Source organism: Manacus candei, unplaced genomic scaffold (assembly GCF_025592945.1).
Source record: "Manacus candei isolate 608988 ecotype Guabito, Panama unplaced genomic scaffold, ASM2559294v1 h1tg000023l, whole genome shotgun sequence".
Lineage (NCBI taxonomy): Eukaryota > Metazoa > Chordata > Aves > Passeriformes > Pipridae > Manacus > Manacus candei.
The window spans coordinates 857,499-873,852 of NW_026138071.1; the positions used below are offsets into that span (position 1 = coordinate 857,499).

General features: G+C 40.7%; 3 protein-coding genes across 7 annotated transcripts in view; 1 reads left to right on the forward strand and 2 right to left on the reverse strand.

Annotated features, from left to right (window-relative positions):
• Positions 1–11,121, reverse strand: CEP70 (centrosomal protein 70). Of its 3 annotated transcripts, none has more exons than XM_051786634.1 (16): positions 10,989–11,121; positions 10,443–10,542; positions 10,153–10,276; positions 9,646–9,826; positions 9,157–9,326; positions 7,996–8,055; positions 7,217–7,316; positions 6,750–6,838; positions 6,333–6,407; positions 5,164–5,263; positions 4,319–4,489; positions 3,561–3,707; positions 2,880–3,048; positions 1,572–1,686; positions 590–669; positions 1–207 (listed from the first exon to the last, which is right to left on the reverse strand). In XM_051786634.1, the coding sequence occupies exons 1-16, from the start codon at positions 10,995–10,997 to the stop codon at positions 140–142; spliced, it is 1,758 nt and encodes a 585-aa protein (XP_051642594.1). In that variant the 5' UTR covers positions 10,998–11,121; the 3' UTR covers positions 1–139. The 3 variants fall into 3 exon arrangements, with proteins under 3 accessions (XP_051642594.1, XP_051642595.1, XP_051642596.1); XM_051786635.1 differs by lacking the exon at positions 10,989–11,121 and adding an exon at positions 10,748–10,872; XM_051786636.1 differs by lacking the exon at positions 7,996–8,055.
• FAIM (Fas apoptotic inhibitory molecule) overlaps positions 10,795–16,354 on the forward strand; it is a 7,089-nt gene continuing 1,529 nt past the window's right edge. Inside the window, exons 1-4 of one of the 3 annotated variants that reach the window (XM_051786637.1) lie at positions 10,795–11,033; positions 13,448–13,583; positions 13,952–14,180; positions 15,575–15,624. In XM_051786637.1, coding sequence (XP_051642597.1) covers positions 10,795–11,033; positions 13,448–13,583; positions 13,952–14,180; positions 15,575–15,624 — 654 coding nt within the window. Of the gene's footprint in view, positions 11,034–11,114; positions 11,171–12,530; positions 12,802–13,447; positions 13,584–13,951; positions 14,181–15,574; positions 15,625–16,354 lie in introns of those variants that run through there. The other 2 variants (XM_051786638.1, XM_051786639.1) reach the window with 2 other exon arrangements.
• The window catches only part of PARP9 (poly(ADP-ribose) polymerase family member 9), a 14,078-nt gene continuing 13,339 nt past the window's right edge, over positions 15,616–16,354 (reverse strand). Inside the window, exon 11 of the mRNA XM_051786632.1 lies at positions 15,616–16,238. Within this exon, the coding sequence (XP_051642592.1) occupies positions 16,163–16,238 (76 nt within the window). The 3' untranslated portion in view covers positions 15,616–16,162. The remainder of the gene's footprint in view (positions 16,239–16,354) is intronic.

Below are 16,354 nucleotides of genomic sequence, written 5' to 3' on the forward strand. Positions count from 1 at the left end.
TTTAAAAAATGCAGCAACTTTTATTTATATAAAATCTGGAATTGTTGCTTATGGTAACAGTAGTTAGAGGTAGCTGTAATTCATATACATCGACAGGTGTGTTCACAGGTAAGATAAATCTTGCTCAGGAAGAGCAGAGTCACTCTTTACCAGCTCTCCATTTCAGGTTTTGCACCACAGGTAAAATATCATCCAGGTTACTGATCTCTGCAACAGAATGGAAAGCAAAGTGGTAAGGCCTATGTACCCAGAACACCTTCAAGCTCAGCCAAAATTCTAACTTAACTGTTAGAAAACTAGACAGTGAATTAAATAAACTCCTCACACCTTTTAATGCTTTTGGGAAAAAATCATTTGGGCTTATGAGTACTATGATTGAGTATATGCATTGTTCAATGAAAGTAAAGTATTTTGGTCACTTCAAGAGGAAAGATGGAAAGAAGAGGGAGACAAAAGGTAGCACTATATCCCTCACATGCTTCTTGTGTTTTAGCATGCCAGGAGTAAACAAAACACTTGTTAGTTATTTAAAGTTCTATGAGGAAACATTTGCATGAAGATAATTACAACTGTTGCAAATATTACTTACCTAGAAGACAGAGCAAATCTTGGATGAGAGCTTGAAATGGTGGAAAGAAGTGCTCATGTTCCTCTAGTTTATTGATGATACTGAAATGTGCAAGTGAGACTGTCAGACAGGGGCTGCGAGGACATTGCAAAGTTCACCTCCTTGGCTGTTCTGTCATTCTGTCATGACTTCGTAGAAACACAGCTACTTAGTATATAAAACCATCGACACCAAAACTCTGTTCTCCAGTCCTGAAACCTGCAGCCACCAAGAGGTAGCTGTCACAAGGATCTCTGATTTCACTATTTATGCCCTACATACATCCTTCCTTTCCTCCTCACATGGCATCAGGTTGTCTATATATGCTAAATATACTGCCTGGGGGTTGCTGATATAACTGCCTTGGAGGTAGGGCTAGAAATGCTTTATAAGCAGCTGTTCTTTAGTTAAAATTGTGAGGAGTGAGCACAGAAGGGCTGAGTATTGTTAACTCAGCATGTGTCAGACTTGTTGCCTGCTCCCATTTTTAGTTGGTTTGTAGAGCATAGGCTGAACACAAGCTCTTACAGTCTGCTACCACCTAGATGTGGCTGTCATCTGCTGAAGATGGAACAGGTAGGCAGCTTGAGGCATACACTGCCTTAGCAACTCATACACTTCAGTATTACAGCTAAAACTTGCAACACTTTCTCCTCGCCACCCACGTGCAGGATTTGTCTCCTGATGAAACACACATCCCATTAAGGCTTCTTTAATCACCTTATCCATGCAAACCACGGGGTGTTTTGGAACCTTCTGGCCTCAATTTTTCTCTTTGCCAGCTTTATCCTTTTGAAAGGATTCCAGAGTTGTTTCAAGTAGGATCATAGTAACACCTCTGCTGTCGCAGTTCACTGACTTTGTAACAAATGATTGGTTTCTTTCAGCATCAGTTTAGCCAGTTTTCTCAATTACTACATTTGATGTTTGAGGAATGGTCACCAATGGAACAGCCCCCACATACCTGTGGATGTCCTGAGTCCCCAGAAGCTGCTGTACCTGCTCAGTCACATTCTTATTAATGATGTCACATAGTTTCCCAACAGTATCCACTACCACAGTGGGTGGAGCTGAACTGTCTGTGGAAAAACAAACACTTCATGTTTCTTGTAACAGTAATAACAGGGAAGTATTTTAGACACAGTTGAATTCTTGCAGGTGGCCAGATTTTATTTGTTTTTCATAGATCTAGGCATACACATTCCATCCTTCATAGAAAACAAAGTGCTCATGGTCAGAAATAAACAAATGTTAACTAGGAATGGGGAATCTCTCACTAATCTTTCAGTGGCTAAAAAAAAAATTGGCAGAGCTGTGAATGTTCACAGCAGAAGTGGTACTAAAGTGCACCCTACAATTTCAGTGGAAATTAGCCAACTAAAATTACATATATAGAGAGAGGGTTCCTGTGACACACCAGGCACATTATAGGGCCTATGCCAACAGGGAACCTGCTTAATAAATATTTTGTTAACACCCAGAACTTGTTTTGGTATTGGATTTTAACTGTTTTGACTACTGTGACTGAAGATAACAGGCTTCTTGTCCTTTTCTCCCTCAATTTCAGAAGAACTAGGCTTGGAGAAGGCATCCTCTTAGCTGCAGTTATTAGAGGGACATGAGGCTTCCTCATCTCCCATGCTGGCTGCAGGCAGGAAGACTCCTTCTTTCCTGAGTAAGGCTCAGCAGCCCAGGAGCCTTGCTCTGGGGCTGGACATCCTACAGCCCAGCCAATCCTTCAAACCCAGGAGCAGCAGCAACTCCTGTTCTTCAGAAGTACAAACTAGAAGAGAAGTAACTAAGTACACCTCTGAGTTCTGACAGGTTTTGACATTCAACAACTTTTTTTGGTTTTTAAGTTTAGCAGCATAAGATGGAAGTTTCTGAGGACTGCACACAATTACATTTGAATGAATTACTGAGTAGAAATCTACGGCAGAGGTTATCTTTCTAGTAGAGAATGAAAGACAATTATGAAGTCAGCTCACAGAAAACAAAGCTTTGTGGAAAAAATAAAAATTCCATTTCCTCTGTTATTCTTTTCTGCCTCCCCGTTATTCTTCAGCAACTGCTAAAGGCTTACAAATAATGGGAATTTGCTATTTAAACTGTAAATTGTCAGGAGCCTATTTTTATCTTCCCAGTGAAGAAAACACCTGGTTTACTCATTTCTCAACAGCTCAATATTATTTTCTATTAAGAGATCAGCTTTCTCACTTATTTTCATCTTCCTTTGGAATGGTCTGAACAAACTGCAGTGGTCAGTCTTTACCTAGTTCCAGGAGCTCATGGAGATTCCTCATAGCGTTGGTCATTTCCCCAAGCTTTGTGTAAACCTCATTCATTCGTGGATAAACACCATTCAGAGAATTCACATCAAACAACTTCTGGAAGTGGGAGACTATGGCAGACAGGGTCTGCAAGGACCGTGTCTGGCTGTTCTGTAACAAGCAGGAAGAACTCATCACTGTTACTGCTTAACAAGGCAAGGACACTTTCAAACTGTGAAACACTCCTAAAAACGGTCTGAAGAAACATTAGTGTACTGCCCTTATTAAATCTCAGCCTTTCAAGTATTTTTAAATCTGAAGACATATTTTCAGTACTTTTCAGGCACAAATATATACTAAATCCAAAATACTCTTTCAAAAGCTTTCTTCTCTGTTGCTGAGAAGTACATTTATGTATTCTCAGCACTGACTGAGAAACAGAACAGGATCATTCCTGAGACTACAAGGCAATGCAAATTCATTGCTGATCAAGTGCCTTTGATCAAAGCAGCCTTCTCCAAGGTGAATTTATCCATTATATTAAAACAGTCTTTGACTATTGCATGTCTTCAAACAGATATTTCTTAAACCCCACAAGGCTTTCAAATGCACCAATCTAATCACCGTGTGAAGAATGCATTTAAGAATGTAACTTGTGATTATGAACCCCTGGGGAGAAATACCTTTTCCTTATTTTCTATTTCTTCCAAAATTGCATCTACTATGAACTGGAGATCTTCAACTCGTATGGATTCTTTGTTATCCTGTGGATCTGCAGTATGCCAGGGCATGAGTTCCAGAGCCAGTTTTCTCAAGGACCTATGCAAATCCTTTTAAAAGAAGGGAGGGGACACAAATTATTTTAGAAACTGCTTAAAGTTGTTTTTATTACAGAAACAGGCAGACTTGCTGTTTCTCATATGCAAAAACATTCCAGTGTTGGAGATGGTAGGGTTTTAGCTTTCATGGAATTTAAGCACAGTATCTTGCTGACATTCTTTGATTTGAAAACAACAGTTACAGTCTAAAATACTATATTTGCTGTTTTACAGTTTCAGTGAATTAAGAAGTTTTGGTCACAGAGAGTTTGTTTTCAAACAGAACTATTTCACTTGTATTTGGATCAAAAAGTTACTGTTCTGGCCAGACAAAAGGAAGAAAGAGAATGCACCATCATTAATGTGTGAAGTCCAGACTCTAAAGCTTAATTGTCTTTTTATGGACTCAGCCAGTGAACAAAAATACTTAAATGATATACAAAGAGGAGTATCTCTGTTATGTGTTTCACATGGACAGCAGAATTACTTTTAACATTTAACAGCCAATCAGGCAATAACAAAAGCTACACACAAAAAAACCCACACAGCTACGTACAGGGAGAGACCAAGGAGGGGCAGCCCACGAAAAGACTATAAGGGCAAGTACAATAACGTGTTGTTACCTTTAGGGCCATCAGCTGATCTGCCCACATTTCTATAGTGAGGGGAAGGTGCTCAAATCCACATTCCTGTCCACTCTCTTTAGTATAATTTTGCACTGGCCCTTTGCTGCGCCGGTATATTAATGGGGGAGCTCTTGGACTTCGCAAAATAGAATCAATATGGGACAAAACCTTCAAAAACAAAGAACAAGTGTTATTGCTCAAATATGTACGACATTTTGTAATAAAATTCCTCTCTTTCACAGTCTCGATTGTCTAAACATTAAATCACAAATAGCTCCAATGTTACTATCGATGAATTTTACACAAGCATTCAATATGTAATAGATTCAAAGATTTAAACATACTAGCTAGAAGATATGTAAAACTAATGCAAATATAATTCCCTTTGAGGGATACTTAACATTTATCTGCTCAAGGTATTGTTACTTCCACAGTTTGCATTTTGCTAAGTTTTATTATATTAGGGCTTTTTAATTTGAAGAAAAACAAAAGCCACTATCTCCACAGGCATGTTTAAAACTGTAACCTAAGGCTCTGTTTTGCCCAAGACCTTGAACAAATCCCCTGTCCTGAAAAGACTTCAGCTAAATCATGGATTTGATATTTGCCAGCCTAGTGTCTGCTTCCTTTCTATATTTTCAGGAAGTTTACAGAGATAAAACAATTGAGAACTAGCCTACATTAACTGTCAAATCCAGGACACTACTCATCTTGCACAGAGGACTTGGTAGGAACTCTTAGACTCAAACCAGCACCCACCAGTTTAGGTGTTTAAACAAAACATGTATAGTATTGCATTGTAACAGTGCTAGATACACACAGCACAGATGAAATTTGTGTACCTGTAAGTAATGCCGGCAAGCTGCCTGCAGCTGATCCACTTCTGCAGTGCTCCCAGATTCTTTCTTTTCTTCTCTTTCTCCGGTCCTACTGCCCAAAGATCTGCACAAAAATACACACAGTTGGTTACACAAACAGCCTTAGCAGGAGATGTTACTTTCAACCTGATAAAAGAACCAGGTATGTAGCACCTACAAAATAAAATCCCCATGTTATGCTGTTGGCCAACAGAATTCCATCAGACTGAACTAGTACAGACTGACAACACAATACCTGAAGTAAATATCACTGATTTATCTCAAGCCTCCAGGCTGAGGTTATTCCAGACTATTCTGATTTAGAAGGGACACCACCAGACGCACTGTTATTCTGTTACCAGAGGTTCTACTGTGGCTGAAGACTTTAAAATCCAGAGTTTTACTGAAAAGGGTCAAATTCCAAGCTCAGTCTTTATCTGGTTCTGCTGGAACATCTTTCCTAGCTAACTACATACAGCTCGACATCCCTCTTATCAAATCTAAGATGACTTTCTCTAAAATTACCATCTAATTAATATCCACTGCACAAGAGAAAAGACCATTTAAATATACACAATGTGTATATTTATTTTAAAGTTTAAGTGATGTGTTTTTCAGGCTATATTTATCATTCCATATACACATGCACAAATGACTAAGTGAAATTACAGATAAAAACACTTCATCTACACTGGATCTTTAATACCTTCAATGTATTTTCTTAGCAATGTTTCAGAAAACAATGAAGTCAATTTCTAAGAATAATATGGACATAACTTCTGTAGCTGCAACATTTTGCCAACTCATACCTTCACATTCATAATCCATAATGTAACCAGTAGCTTGCTTTATAGCTCATGGAGCAGCAAACACCACAGATCTGCCCTGTCCTTATAGCCTGCAATAGCCCTCAAATCAAATTCAGAAAGACAAAGTGAAATAAAAAAGACACACTGCTGTGCCCCCATTTGGAGACCCTGCCATCATTTCAGAGATACACAAGGCTTTGGAGATCCAGCAGCATTTGCTGCCCATAACCAGGCTCTGAGGAATGCTGATAAGGTACATGCTGTATAAGCCTATCTACATTACAGAGTAACTTTGCTTTCAGAAGTCCAGAGGATTCATGGAAGTTATTAAAGGAATATACTTACTGGATAATTTTCTTTAAAGTTTTCTCTAGTTTCTTCACTTGGTGCTTGTGAAATTTTAATTCCTGTGCAGTTGGCCTGTTAGAAAGAAAAAGCACTGTATTATATGTCTTGTATTGGGAGGTATCTATAAAATTTAGCCAAGGGAAAAAATATGAAAGCCTTGCCAGTGCCAAAACATTCTGGAAATTAAATTCTGCTACATTTCTATGTGATAACAGCAATTAACAGCAAACTAACCACTAGCAGTTGTTTTTAACAGTGTAGGAAGGGGAGTTTGGCTGTTGCTGCCATATCTTATTTCTTTGATCGCAGATTTCATACTACACTTGTGCAACCACGGGTACTTTTGGTTTCTTTCTTTGTAAAGCAAAATCTACCAAAATGGCCTTGCAAAGGATGATACTTATCCTTTCTCACCTTATTTCCAAATCTTTTTTGAGATTTGTATTTTCAAGCAAAAGCTCTTCGTTCCTGGCTTTTGTTTCAATAAGTTGCTTCTGGAAAGACTGCAACATAGACTGGGTTATTTCTTCTATTTCACTCATTTCCTAATCAACAAACTTGAACAATTTAAAATATTACATGTTAAGAAGAGTTCACAATTGCCTGTACAGCAAGACAGCATGAATGAGGAATAAATGACTAAGACCAAGATCTGCATTAGACCACAGGTGGAGAACTGTGACTATGCAGTCCCCAGCAAAGACTCACAACACAGTGCTGAACCTTTGCAGAAAGACAGGGAACCCTGCCCAGAGAGGTTACAAGTTCAGAAGACATGACAAGAACAAAGGACAGAAATCAAACGTGTTTATGTTTCTAGGTGGCTCTTGAAGGGTTACCATTTAGAGATCTGCACTGACTTAGATTTGGCAGTTCCATACCGTGAGCAGTGCTCTGTAATTAGGAGTAGCATCTAGATTTAAGAAGTCTTCTTTGCTTTTTCCTTGTCTCTGTACCCGGTCTTCATCTTTTTTATATTGCCTATTGGGAAAAAAAAATATTGTTTGAGCTTACTACAATTCAATTAACTCAAAAATCTAAGTTGGTTTAGTTAGGGTTGTATGTATGATAATAATGTTCCCAAAATTAAAAAGTAAATAGAATGGAAATTCTGCCCTAAGATCCGCTGCTCTAATTTCTGGGAAAGCTGCTTCACATGCCAATCAAGTGCACTTATCCTCAAGAGAAACTCGAGTACAAGCAAATCCCATTTCAGTTTTCAAGATAATAAACTCAAACTATAGGAATGTCTCAGGTATCTGCTTGTTGCTTTGCACCATGATAGATCTGAAAACCCAGTATTCCTTTAGTTTTAGGAGATCATTCGACTGAGCACAGCTAATGCAGTAATTCTGGCAAAATAGGAAAGGAAAAAAAGAAAAAAAAGAAAGAAAAAAAAGAAAAAAAGACTTAAAGCTCAAGTGTCTGAATATCCCAAACTTCCCAGCTGTCCTGGCCTCCTGACTGAGGAGCTGCTTAGCCTGGACTGACAGTTATTCCCTGGATGAATCCAAACTTCCATGATCATTACAATGTTTTGGTGTTTCTTACATTCTAGAGAGATCTGGAGCACAGAATATTTACCACTATATGGTTTAAGAACAGTAAGGGGTAAATAAATTTTGAACAGTAGTACCATAAGGCATCAGATGAGACCTACCTCAGCTCCTTTTTAATTTGACTAATTTGAGATTCATAATAATCAATTAGACAAAGGTACCTGAAGAAAGGAAAAATGGCATTTTGAATTTCAGATAATCTCAAAAAACTCATGCCTGAGAAATACTGTGACCAACCCAAAGGAACAGGCGAGCTTACACAGCTGTACTGCACTTCAGAAGTGGCTGCTCCAAACAGTGGGTTTTCTTTCACGGTTTGCCAAAACAGAAAATATGACAGAATGAAAAGTAGAGATACTAACTCTGTACTCGTCTAGAACTGGCAAAATCATTCAAGAGGAGGAAAAAACTTATATCTGCCCAACAGTCTCCTCATCTTATAACTTACCCAGCAAGCTTAACAGAGAGGCATAGTCAAAATAAAGTGGCTTGAGCACTCTGAGGTTGCGTTTTGGAGAGACACATGAGAGAGCACAGGGAACCAAACTCAGTGATCCCTCCTCTCATACAGCAAGGGCATGAGGGAAAGGCTGTGCACACACAATCTCTTTTAGAAGCTTCCCAAGTAAACATTTGTGGCCAGGCCTAGAAAGCAGGTGACATCAGCACAGTAAAGCAATGGCTAACTGAGGCCTAAAAACTGGCAAATCTCTTTGAGTATAGCAGAGCTATGGAAATCCTATTGGCAAAAGATTCAGGCTTGGGATACTTTCAGAACTTACCCTAAAGTACTCTGAAGCCTCACAGCAAGCCTGCAGTTGCAAAGATCCCTTCCCAAAACTGGAAGGGCTATTGTTTTGGGGGGAGAGGTGGTGGTGGTGTTGAGGATCATGTCTGTTGGGTTTTTTGTTTGTCATTTTTTTTAATTTACATTTTTAAATGTTAGAATCCCAGGATGAGATCATCCTAGCAGACACTGCAGTTCCAGAGAAAAGTGAATCATTCCCTTCCCTTTGCTGACACCTAGTGTAGGCAGTGGCTGGTAAGTTTTTAATTTCTGCCATGGATTTATCTGTCTCACAATTTTACAAAAGAAAAATATCACTGCACTGATGTACCTTTAAATGAATTCATATTTCAGCTTGCACCCCTAAGGTCTCCAGCTTTTTTTTTTTCCATATAAATATCGAGAAGCATTACTTTAAAATCTGTTTCTTCATTCAGTGATACAGGTTGTTCATCAATATAAGAAGATCACTTACCTCTGATCTAGAAGAGACTTGGGAGCTCTTTTGCAAAACTGACGAAACATTTTGTTTTGAGTGGCAACGCGGTGCTGCTCCTCCATCCCAACCTTGCTCAGCTCCTTCTGCAAACGGGCAATAATCTCTTCCTGTTCTTGCAGCTTTTCCTGCTGCTGTTGGTATTTTACCTGGGAATAGGTAATGGGAGCATTATTAAACTGTTCTGACCTCCCAGTTGACTGTTCTGTACATACCCAGGTACACACTTGGTCCCAAGGAGGATTAGTCTTTGGGTTTTAGCCATACTGAAGAGACAGTGGAAGGAGGACACAGATATTTTTCTAAGTAATTGATAGAAAATTCTGCACAGCTCAAAAAATCTTCGCTCTAGACAGTGTACTAACTCTATGACCCAAGACTCATGTTAATTTTGATTAATGTAAATATTTTTAGACCTTTTAAAAAAAGACGAAAGTTTGAATCCTCAGGCAGCACTATCCAAACTACCTGGGAAGCCTGTTGGTCTTTTTGAAGTTCTCTGACTTGGTTCTGTTGCTGGCAAGCTTTAGCTATCGTTTCATCTTCCAGCTGACGAATTTTGGCCTTAATGCTTTTCACCACATTTTCCAAATCATTAGCCCGTTGCTCTTGTCGAGATGCCCGACCTTGTTCCTGTCGCACCACATCTCTGAAAAAAAAAAATAAATCCTTCATTTAAATTAAACTCATTTCACTAAAGACAATGCAGGAAGCACACACCTGACATCATGTGATGACATTTAATAATATCCTGTGGCAGCAGATATGGGAAATATGCAGGTATGGGAAGAAGCAGCAGATGAAATAACAGAAGAGCTCAAAAGGAACTAGACCAACATTGCTGCACATTGGGCAATAATGTCAGGAAAAAAGTCTTAGGCCTCTGGTGAGACTAGATCTCCACTGGGCAGGAGATGCACATTGATAATACTTTCACTTTGCATTAGCAGGTAAGTTCCTTCCACTGTATCTTACCTAAGACATCGATTTGTCTCCATAAGTCCCTGCATCAACTTCTGCTGTCGTTCAATATCTTCCACCAGCGTTTTTAATGCAAGTCTTATTTCTAGAGAAGACTGACTATCTAGGACAATCATATCTGGAGATACAAAACATAAACAAAGTCACAATGAAAGGCTTCTCCTTTTTTTAAGGAGAAGATTGCATGTCTGCTGCCATTTGGAAGTGACAGCTTTAGAGATGCCTTATGAATTTAGAGTTACTACTTCCAAATACAAAAAGCAGTTAAATTAGCATGTCCTTACCTGTCGTATTTCTGCAGCATTGGGGGGCAGCAAGACTCACCGGTTTCAACCCATGACGCATTAATAGCTTGTTTAAATTTTCCCACTCTGCTTTCTCCTGCTGCAGTTGGGAGAAGGGGAAGAAAGAGGCGGAAACCTGAGTTCTGCAGATCAGCTGTGCAGGCGGTGGGGGATACCAAATGCCCCCAAATTAAACCAAACCAACCCCAACCCCCCTAGAACCCCCAGCCACTACAGGAGGGGTTGGGAGACGCTCCAATAGGATCCGCAAAATACACTGAGGAAAAGCGTACTTAATAACATACAGCATGCTCAGTTTTCCCGATCTCTGTCAGAAGGCAAAATATGTGCAATGAGCAAAATTCGCCTTTTTAAGAAGCCCAGACCACCGGCTCTGGGGTCCCTCCAACGCCCCCGGGGCGCAGCGGCCCCGCCGCGAGCGGAGCGCTCAGGGAGCCGGTGGCGGCTCCGGGGGTTATGGGCTGTTGGATCTCTCTTTGTCCCGCTCCAACCAGCCAGCAGCGACACCCGGGGCCGCCACGGTACCTCTGTCATGGCGAGGGCCGCCGACCGGGACGCAGAGCAGGAGAGGTGCCGGTTCCCCGGCCGCGGAGCGCCTCGGGCGGGAGCGGGGCTGAGGGAGCGGGCGGGCGCGCGGGCGCGGGGCGGCGCCGGGCGGGAGCCGCCATTTTGCGGCGCGGGAGCCGAGGGGAGGAGACCCGGCGGAGGTAGGAGCGGGGCCGCCGCCGTGCGGGGCGCGGGATGAGCCGCCTGGGGGGCGGTGGGAACGGCACTGCGGGGACTTGGGCTTTTCACCAAAAACAAACAAAAAAAAAGCTCGCTGCCGGTGGGTGGGGGAGATTTGCAGCCCTGGAGCTCATGCGCTTCCCGGTACGCCGCGCCACGATGAGCGCTGCCGGGATTAGGTAGATGGGGAGCGGTAATCCGAGTTTATTTTTCAGAGCAAGCCCTCATGTGTACAGGAGTAAATCTCGTTTTGGGCCGCTGGCTTGGTTAGCAGAAAAGGCGGTGAAACGAGGCGGTCGGTGCAGGACAGATGCGTTTCCCTGGATTGGAGCCAGCGGGTGGCTGTTGGAAGCGAGCAGCGCCTGGTCCCTCCAGGCTTTCCCTTGGGACTCGGGTGGCCTTCAGGAAACACACGGCTGACCTAGAGTCTGGGTTCAGCTTCGGTTTAATATAGAAGTCTATAACCTCATTACCATGATTTGCTAAAAAGAAAAAAAAAAAAAAAAAAAGGAATTTGTGTGTTCTGGGATGCTTCCTAACCCTTTCAGCACCGATCCTAAATGATCTCCAAGATCCACGCCGCAGGATTGCGTCCTGCCGGGGATGGTGAAGGGTGGCCTGTGGACACCCTCCAGCTGCCACCTCTCCTGGCATTTCCTTTTGTGCCCGAGGCTGCTCCTTGTGCTGATCCAATGCCTGGGACAAGCGCGGGTCTATCCCGAGCCCCCGCGCCCGCTCCTTTGAGGAGAGGGAAATACATCCCGCCTGACTCCCACCGTGTGCCAGGAGATGCCAGCCTTCACAGCCACCAGCAACTTCAGGAACAGCCAAAACAGTCTCCTGGGCATTTATTAGCACGTGTTACTATTTGTTTACATTTAAGTTACACTTATTGATATGCACAGGCAAGGCAGACAGCCCTTAGCAAATTAATTAGTGAAAATAATACATTAAAAGTCAGTCAGTGGTTGTAAAACACCATCATGGTCTATTACTCTTAAGTAAGAGAGGAGTTATTTGCGGTTCACATAGATTTTGTGACTGAATTGCCAGGTCAGATTTGCTCATGTGATTGCTGTAAACTGCTACAGTGGTTTAGGAAAGCGAGTGGGTGAAATTGTTGGCTGTGCTATTTCACAGTCCTGAGGTCATTACGGTCTGGGACAGAGATGGGCAACTCTGATTGGGTTCCTGCTTTGGTCAAGTTTTTAGTTTCTAAGCTTTCAGTCACAAGTTGGGCAGCCCGTTTTTCCATCAAATAACCGACAAAGTTATGATGAGCTAATAAAGTTAGGATAAACTGCATTTACTAATTTTGCAAAATATTATATTTTTTTCAAAATACATTTGCCTTTCTGTTTAAGAGGAAAGATGGTTTTATTTTAAATGTTTTTGTTTCATCATATATACTACAGCTAGCACTGCATGTAGTTAACAACACTTTTAAAAATGTCCTTTATCTTAACTGGAGAAAACCAGGAAAACTTAGACCTCAGCACTTCTCTGCTGCTATTCTGCTTTTCTATTTTTTCTTGCTGCTAATTGGATTAAAAGCTGTTTGGGTTACTATGGCATCCGGTGAGGAGATTACTGTCTGTGAAGATGAAGTAAGGTAAAAAATCAGGACTGTGGTATGAGCAGATTTGGAAAGATATCCACAGTTCCAGTGGTCACTTATGATTGTATCTAAACTTTAAAAATTACTTAAATAAAAGGATATCTTGCCAGATCTCTTCCCCTGTGTGTTTGTGTGTGCATTTCTGAATGATGTAGGTAGTGTTTATGAGATTACAGACAAATCTGTTAAAACAGCAAATAGCTAAACTGGCCATCCTGACTATTTTTCAAGTCCAAAAGGCTGAAACGCTTTCTTTGAGACCAATCAAATACTGTATTTTAATGCCTACCAGGAAATAGCAGAACTCTCCAGGAGCATCTGAATACTAAGTGTATTTTGTAACCTACTGTCATCTGAAATGGGAGTTTTAGAGGTTTTTAGAGGTTAGATGGGTATCTGTGTCTTTGTACTGTGTTCGTCTGAGTCTGTTAAACTGTCGGTTTACATTTTGTGATATTTTGTCATATTTGAGTGTTTGAAAAAAACATGAAAATATAAGCAGTTCTATAAGCTTATTCTTTCAAGTCTCATTTTTCATTTGCAAAAAACAACTTGCCCTGAAGCAGTAAAGCTTTGAACTGCACGTATCAGGAACTGAACTTTCAACGACAATTAATTTACTTTGTTGGTTTTTCCTTAGGTCTCGGTACAGCCACTTAGAGAAGATGACAGATTTGGTGGCTGTTTGGGAAGTAGCTTTAAGTGATGGTGTTCATAAGATTGAATTTGAACATGGGACCACTTCAGGAAAACGTGTTGTCTATGTTGATGGAAAGGTGAAATTGCTATGTGCTCAAAATTCACTGTGATACAGATTATATAAGTGCACTTCCATGCAACACGCATCAGAGCAAACAAAAGACTAATAAATGCAAGCGAGGTACATTCAGTTGATTAACTTTACCTGATTTATTGAACTACATCATTCTTTTTTTCAGTTCCAGTTAAGGTGTGAGTATTCATGAAGTGCTTTGCTGTCTTTGGGCAGAAGCACTGTGTGCATACAAACCACCGTGTATGCATTCATTCCCAAATAACAGTTCAGTACTGAGCTGTCTCCTGAGTTCCAGTTCAATTTTTTTCATATTAAAACATGCACTCAGATTTCTAAATTAATACTCACTGTCTTTGTTTTATTCTACAGGAAGAAATAAGAAGAGAATGGATGTTTAAATTAGTGGGTAAAGAAACATTCACTGTTGGAGCTACTAAAACAAAAGCTGCTATTAACATAGATGCAGTCAGTGGCTTTGCATATGAGTATACTTTGGAGATCAATGGAAAGAGTCTGAAGAAACATATGGAGAACAGGTTAAAAACAACCAATACTTGGATATTGAACTTGGATGGTACGGACTATAGAGTTGTTCTAGGTAAGTAAACATTGAATGACTCCGTGTTACTGCCTTTGAAAAAACTTGTGTGCCTTTAATAACTGGTAACTAAGAGAAAGTGCAGTTCAGTGGGTAGCACTGGTGCAGTATAAAAGCTTGGGTGGTTTGGAAGTTTGGAATGAGATGCCAAAGACAATCTGAAAAACAGCAACGTGGTCTAGATTTAAAAACAAAAGAAAAAAAGAAAAAAAGAGGTTGAGAGGCATTATGGCTGCTGCATTCATAGAGCTGCTCTAACAGGACAGTTCTGCAGGTGAAGCCTGTTATAGAAGTGTTATCTGTGTTGTGATCAAACCTGATGTTTGTTCAGCAGGTACCCAGGCTTTCCCTCCAAAAATCAGCAGCCAAGGTCAAAGAGTCTCTATCTGAGGAAGTGTGACAGTTTCTACATTTTTGATAGATTAATGAGCATCCTGTTTTCTGCATCACTTCTTAACTACAAATTTAATCTAAAACCTTCAGATCATATTCTTTCACTATTTTAATAAGCAGGCAATACATCTCTTCTGCCCCCCTTTCTTAGATACATTACAAGCAGCCAGGAGGAAGGGACCCTCTGAGGAATTTGTCCATGGCATCTAGTGGGAAAACTTCCGCTTAGGTATTCCTGTATGGTTGGATCTGGAAACGAGATCTTGGGCTATGATTTTTATAAAGCCTCAGGACAGAACGAACTGCCCCAAGATGAAGGGGGGCAATGAAGAAAAACAGTTTTTATGCCAGAAAAAGATATGTCTCCTCACAGGATTTTAATCTCCCTGTGCTTACTGGAAAGGCAAGCAGGGATCAGCTCTCTGCTGATGACCTGTGGATGACAGTGTCAGTAATGTGAATTCTAGAGCAAAATAATTTAAGAAGGATGTGCTGGGAGAAGTAAAAGAATATTCTGTTTCAAATGGAAAAAAAATCTAAGACTGATATTTAAAGTACTTAGGCTTTCAAGAAGATTTTAAGAATACAAACAGTTTGATGGATGTTAAATAATGCTGCTTCTGAATTAAACCAACCTGGAAAGAATGTTAGAGCTTCACTGAATAAATGGCACTCAAAGAATTAGCAGAAATTACTTCATTTTTCTGTCTTCAAGTTTTTCAGTTTAAGACTGTCAGAATATTTCTGGCAATATTCTGAACAACCCAGTGTCAGGGCTAGGGAGAGGTAAAAATGTATGTTCAAAGCAAAAGTTGTTTGCTCGTTGTTGAGAGCCTCCCCATCTCTGCTATGAGAGCAAACCCTGTAGCTCAGGTACTACGGCTAATTAGGAACTTCTTTTGGGAATTCAAAGTACATTTCAACAGTAGATTTTTAAAATTCCTAGATCTTTGTCTGTAGGGGCGAAAAAAATACCTTTCTGTTTTCCTTTTCCTTCACAGAAAAGGACACTATGGATGTGTGGTGCAATGGTCAAAAAATGGAAACAGCGGTACGTGATCCCTTCCAAAGGCTCTTCCCAGCCTATGGCTACATAACCAAAGCTTAGCAAAATAAGCTTCTGTCTTTGTGTCACACGTGCATTAATTTTTAGAGCAGGCTGGCAGGTAGAAGGCTTAATCTGTTTGGTGTCTTTTTGTATTATGATGGCTGTCAATACACATACTAGGTAGGCTTCTCCCTCCTTGAAGGATGTGTCAAAGTGGTTACTACTGCCACAAGAAAGCCCCTGGATGAGTACAAATTGTAAAAACAACAGTTTTGGTATACCTGAGAGAAGGATGAAGATTCATCAAATCATGGAACAGCCTGGGTTGGAGGGAACCCTAAAGATCATCCTGTTATAACCTCCCTGCTGTCACAGGGACACTTTTCACGAGACCGGGTTGGTCACATCTCCGTTTCTTTAGAAATCAGTGGAAGAAACTCCTTCTCCAGTAAATCAAAATTTCTCCTCCTGATGGCTCTCAGCCTTTTCCATAATGTAATAAATGCTCTAGGAGATATTCTTGCAAGCTGCATGTGCAGGTTTAGTTGTCAATCTCACTGCTTCCATTACAGTGGCACACGGATTGTTCTGCTCTCCCAGAGACGACACAGCCATGCCTGGCAAAATCCGTAATAGGAAATTACCTAACTGCAGCAGGAGCCAAGAATACACAATCCAAAATACACAACTGGTACTCAATTCAGGGATCTCTTTCTGCATCCTGCTGTAGAAG

What these genes read in the sequence shown, in the direction of transcription:
- CEP70 (XM_051786634.1), bottom strand. An exon ending in ACTTTAAAGAAAATTATCCA is followed by an intron (nt 5,264 to 6,332) that starts GTAAGTATATTC and finishes ATTTTTGTGCAG; the next exon opens with ATCTTTGGGCAGTAGGACCG. An exon ending in ATCAGCTGATGGCCCTAAAG is followed by an intron (nt 3,708 to 4,318) that starts GTAACAACACGT and finishes TTCTTTTAAAAG; the next exon opens with GATTTGCATAGGTCCTTGAG.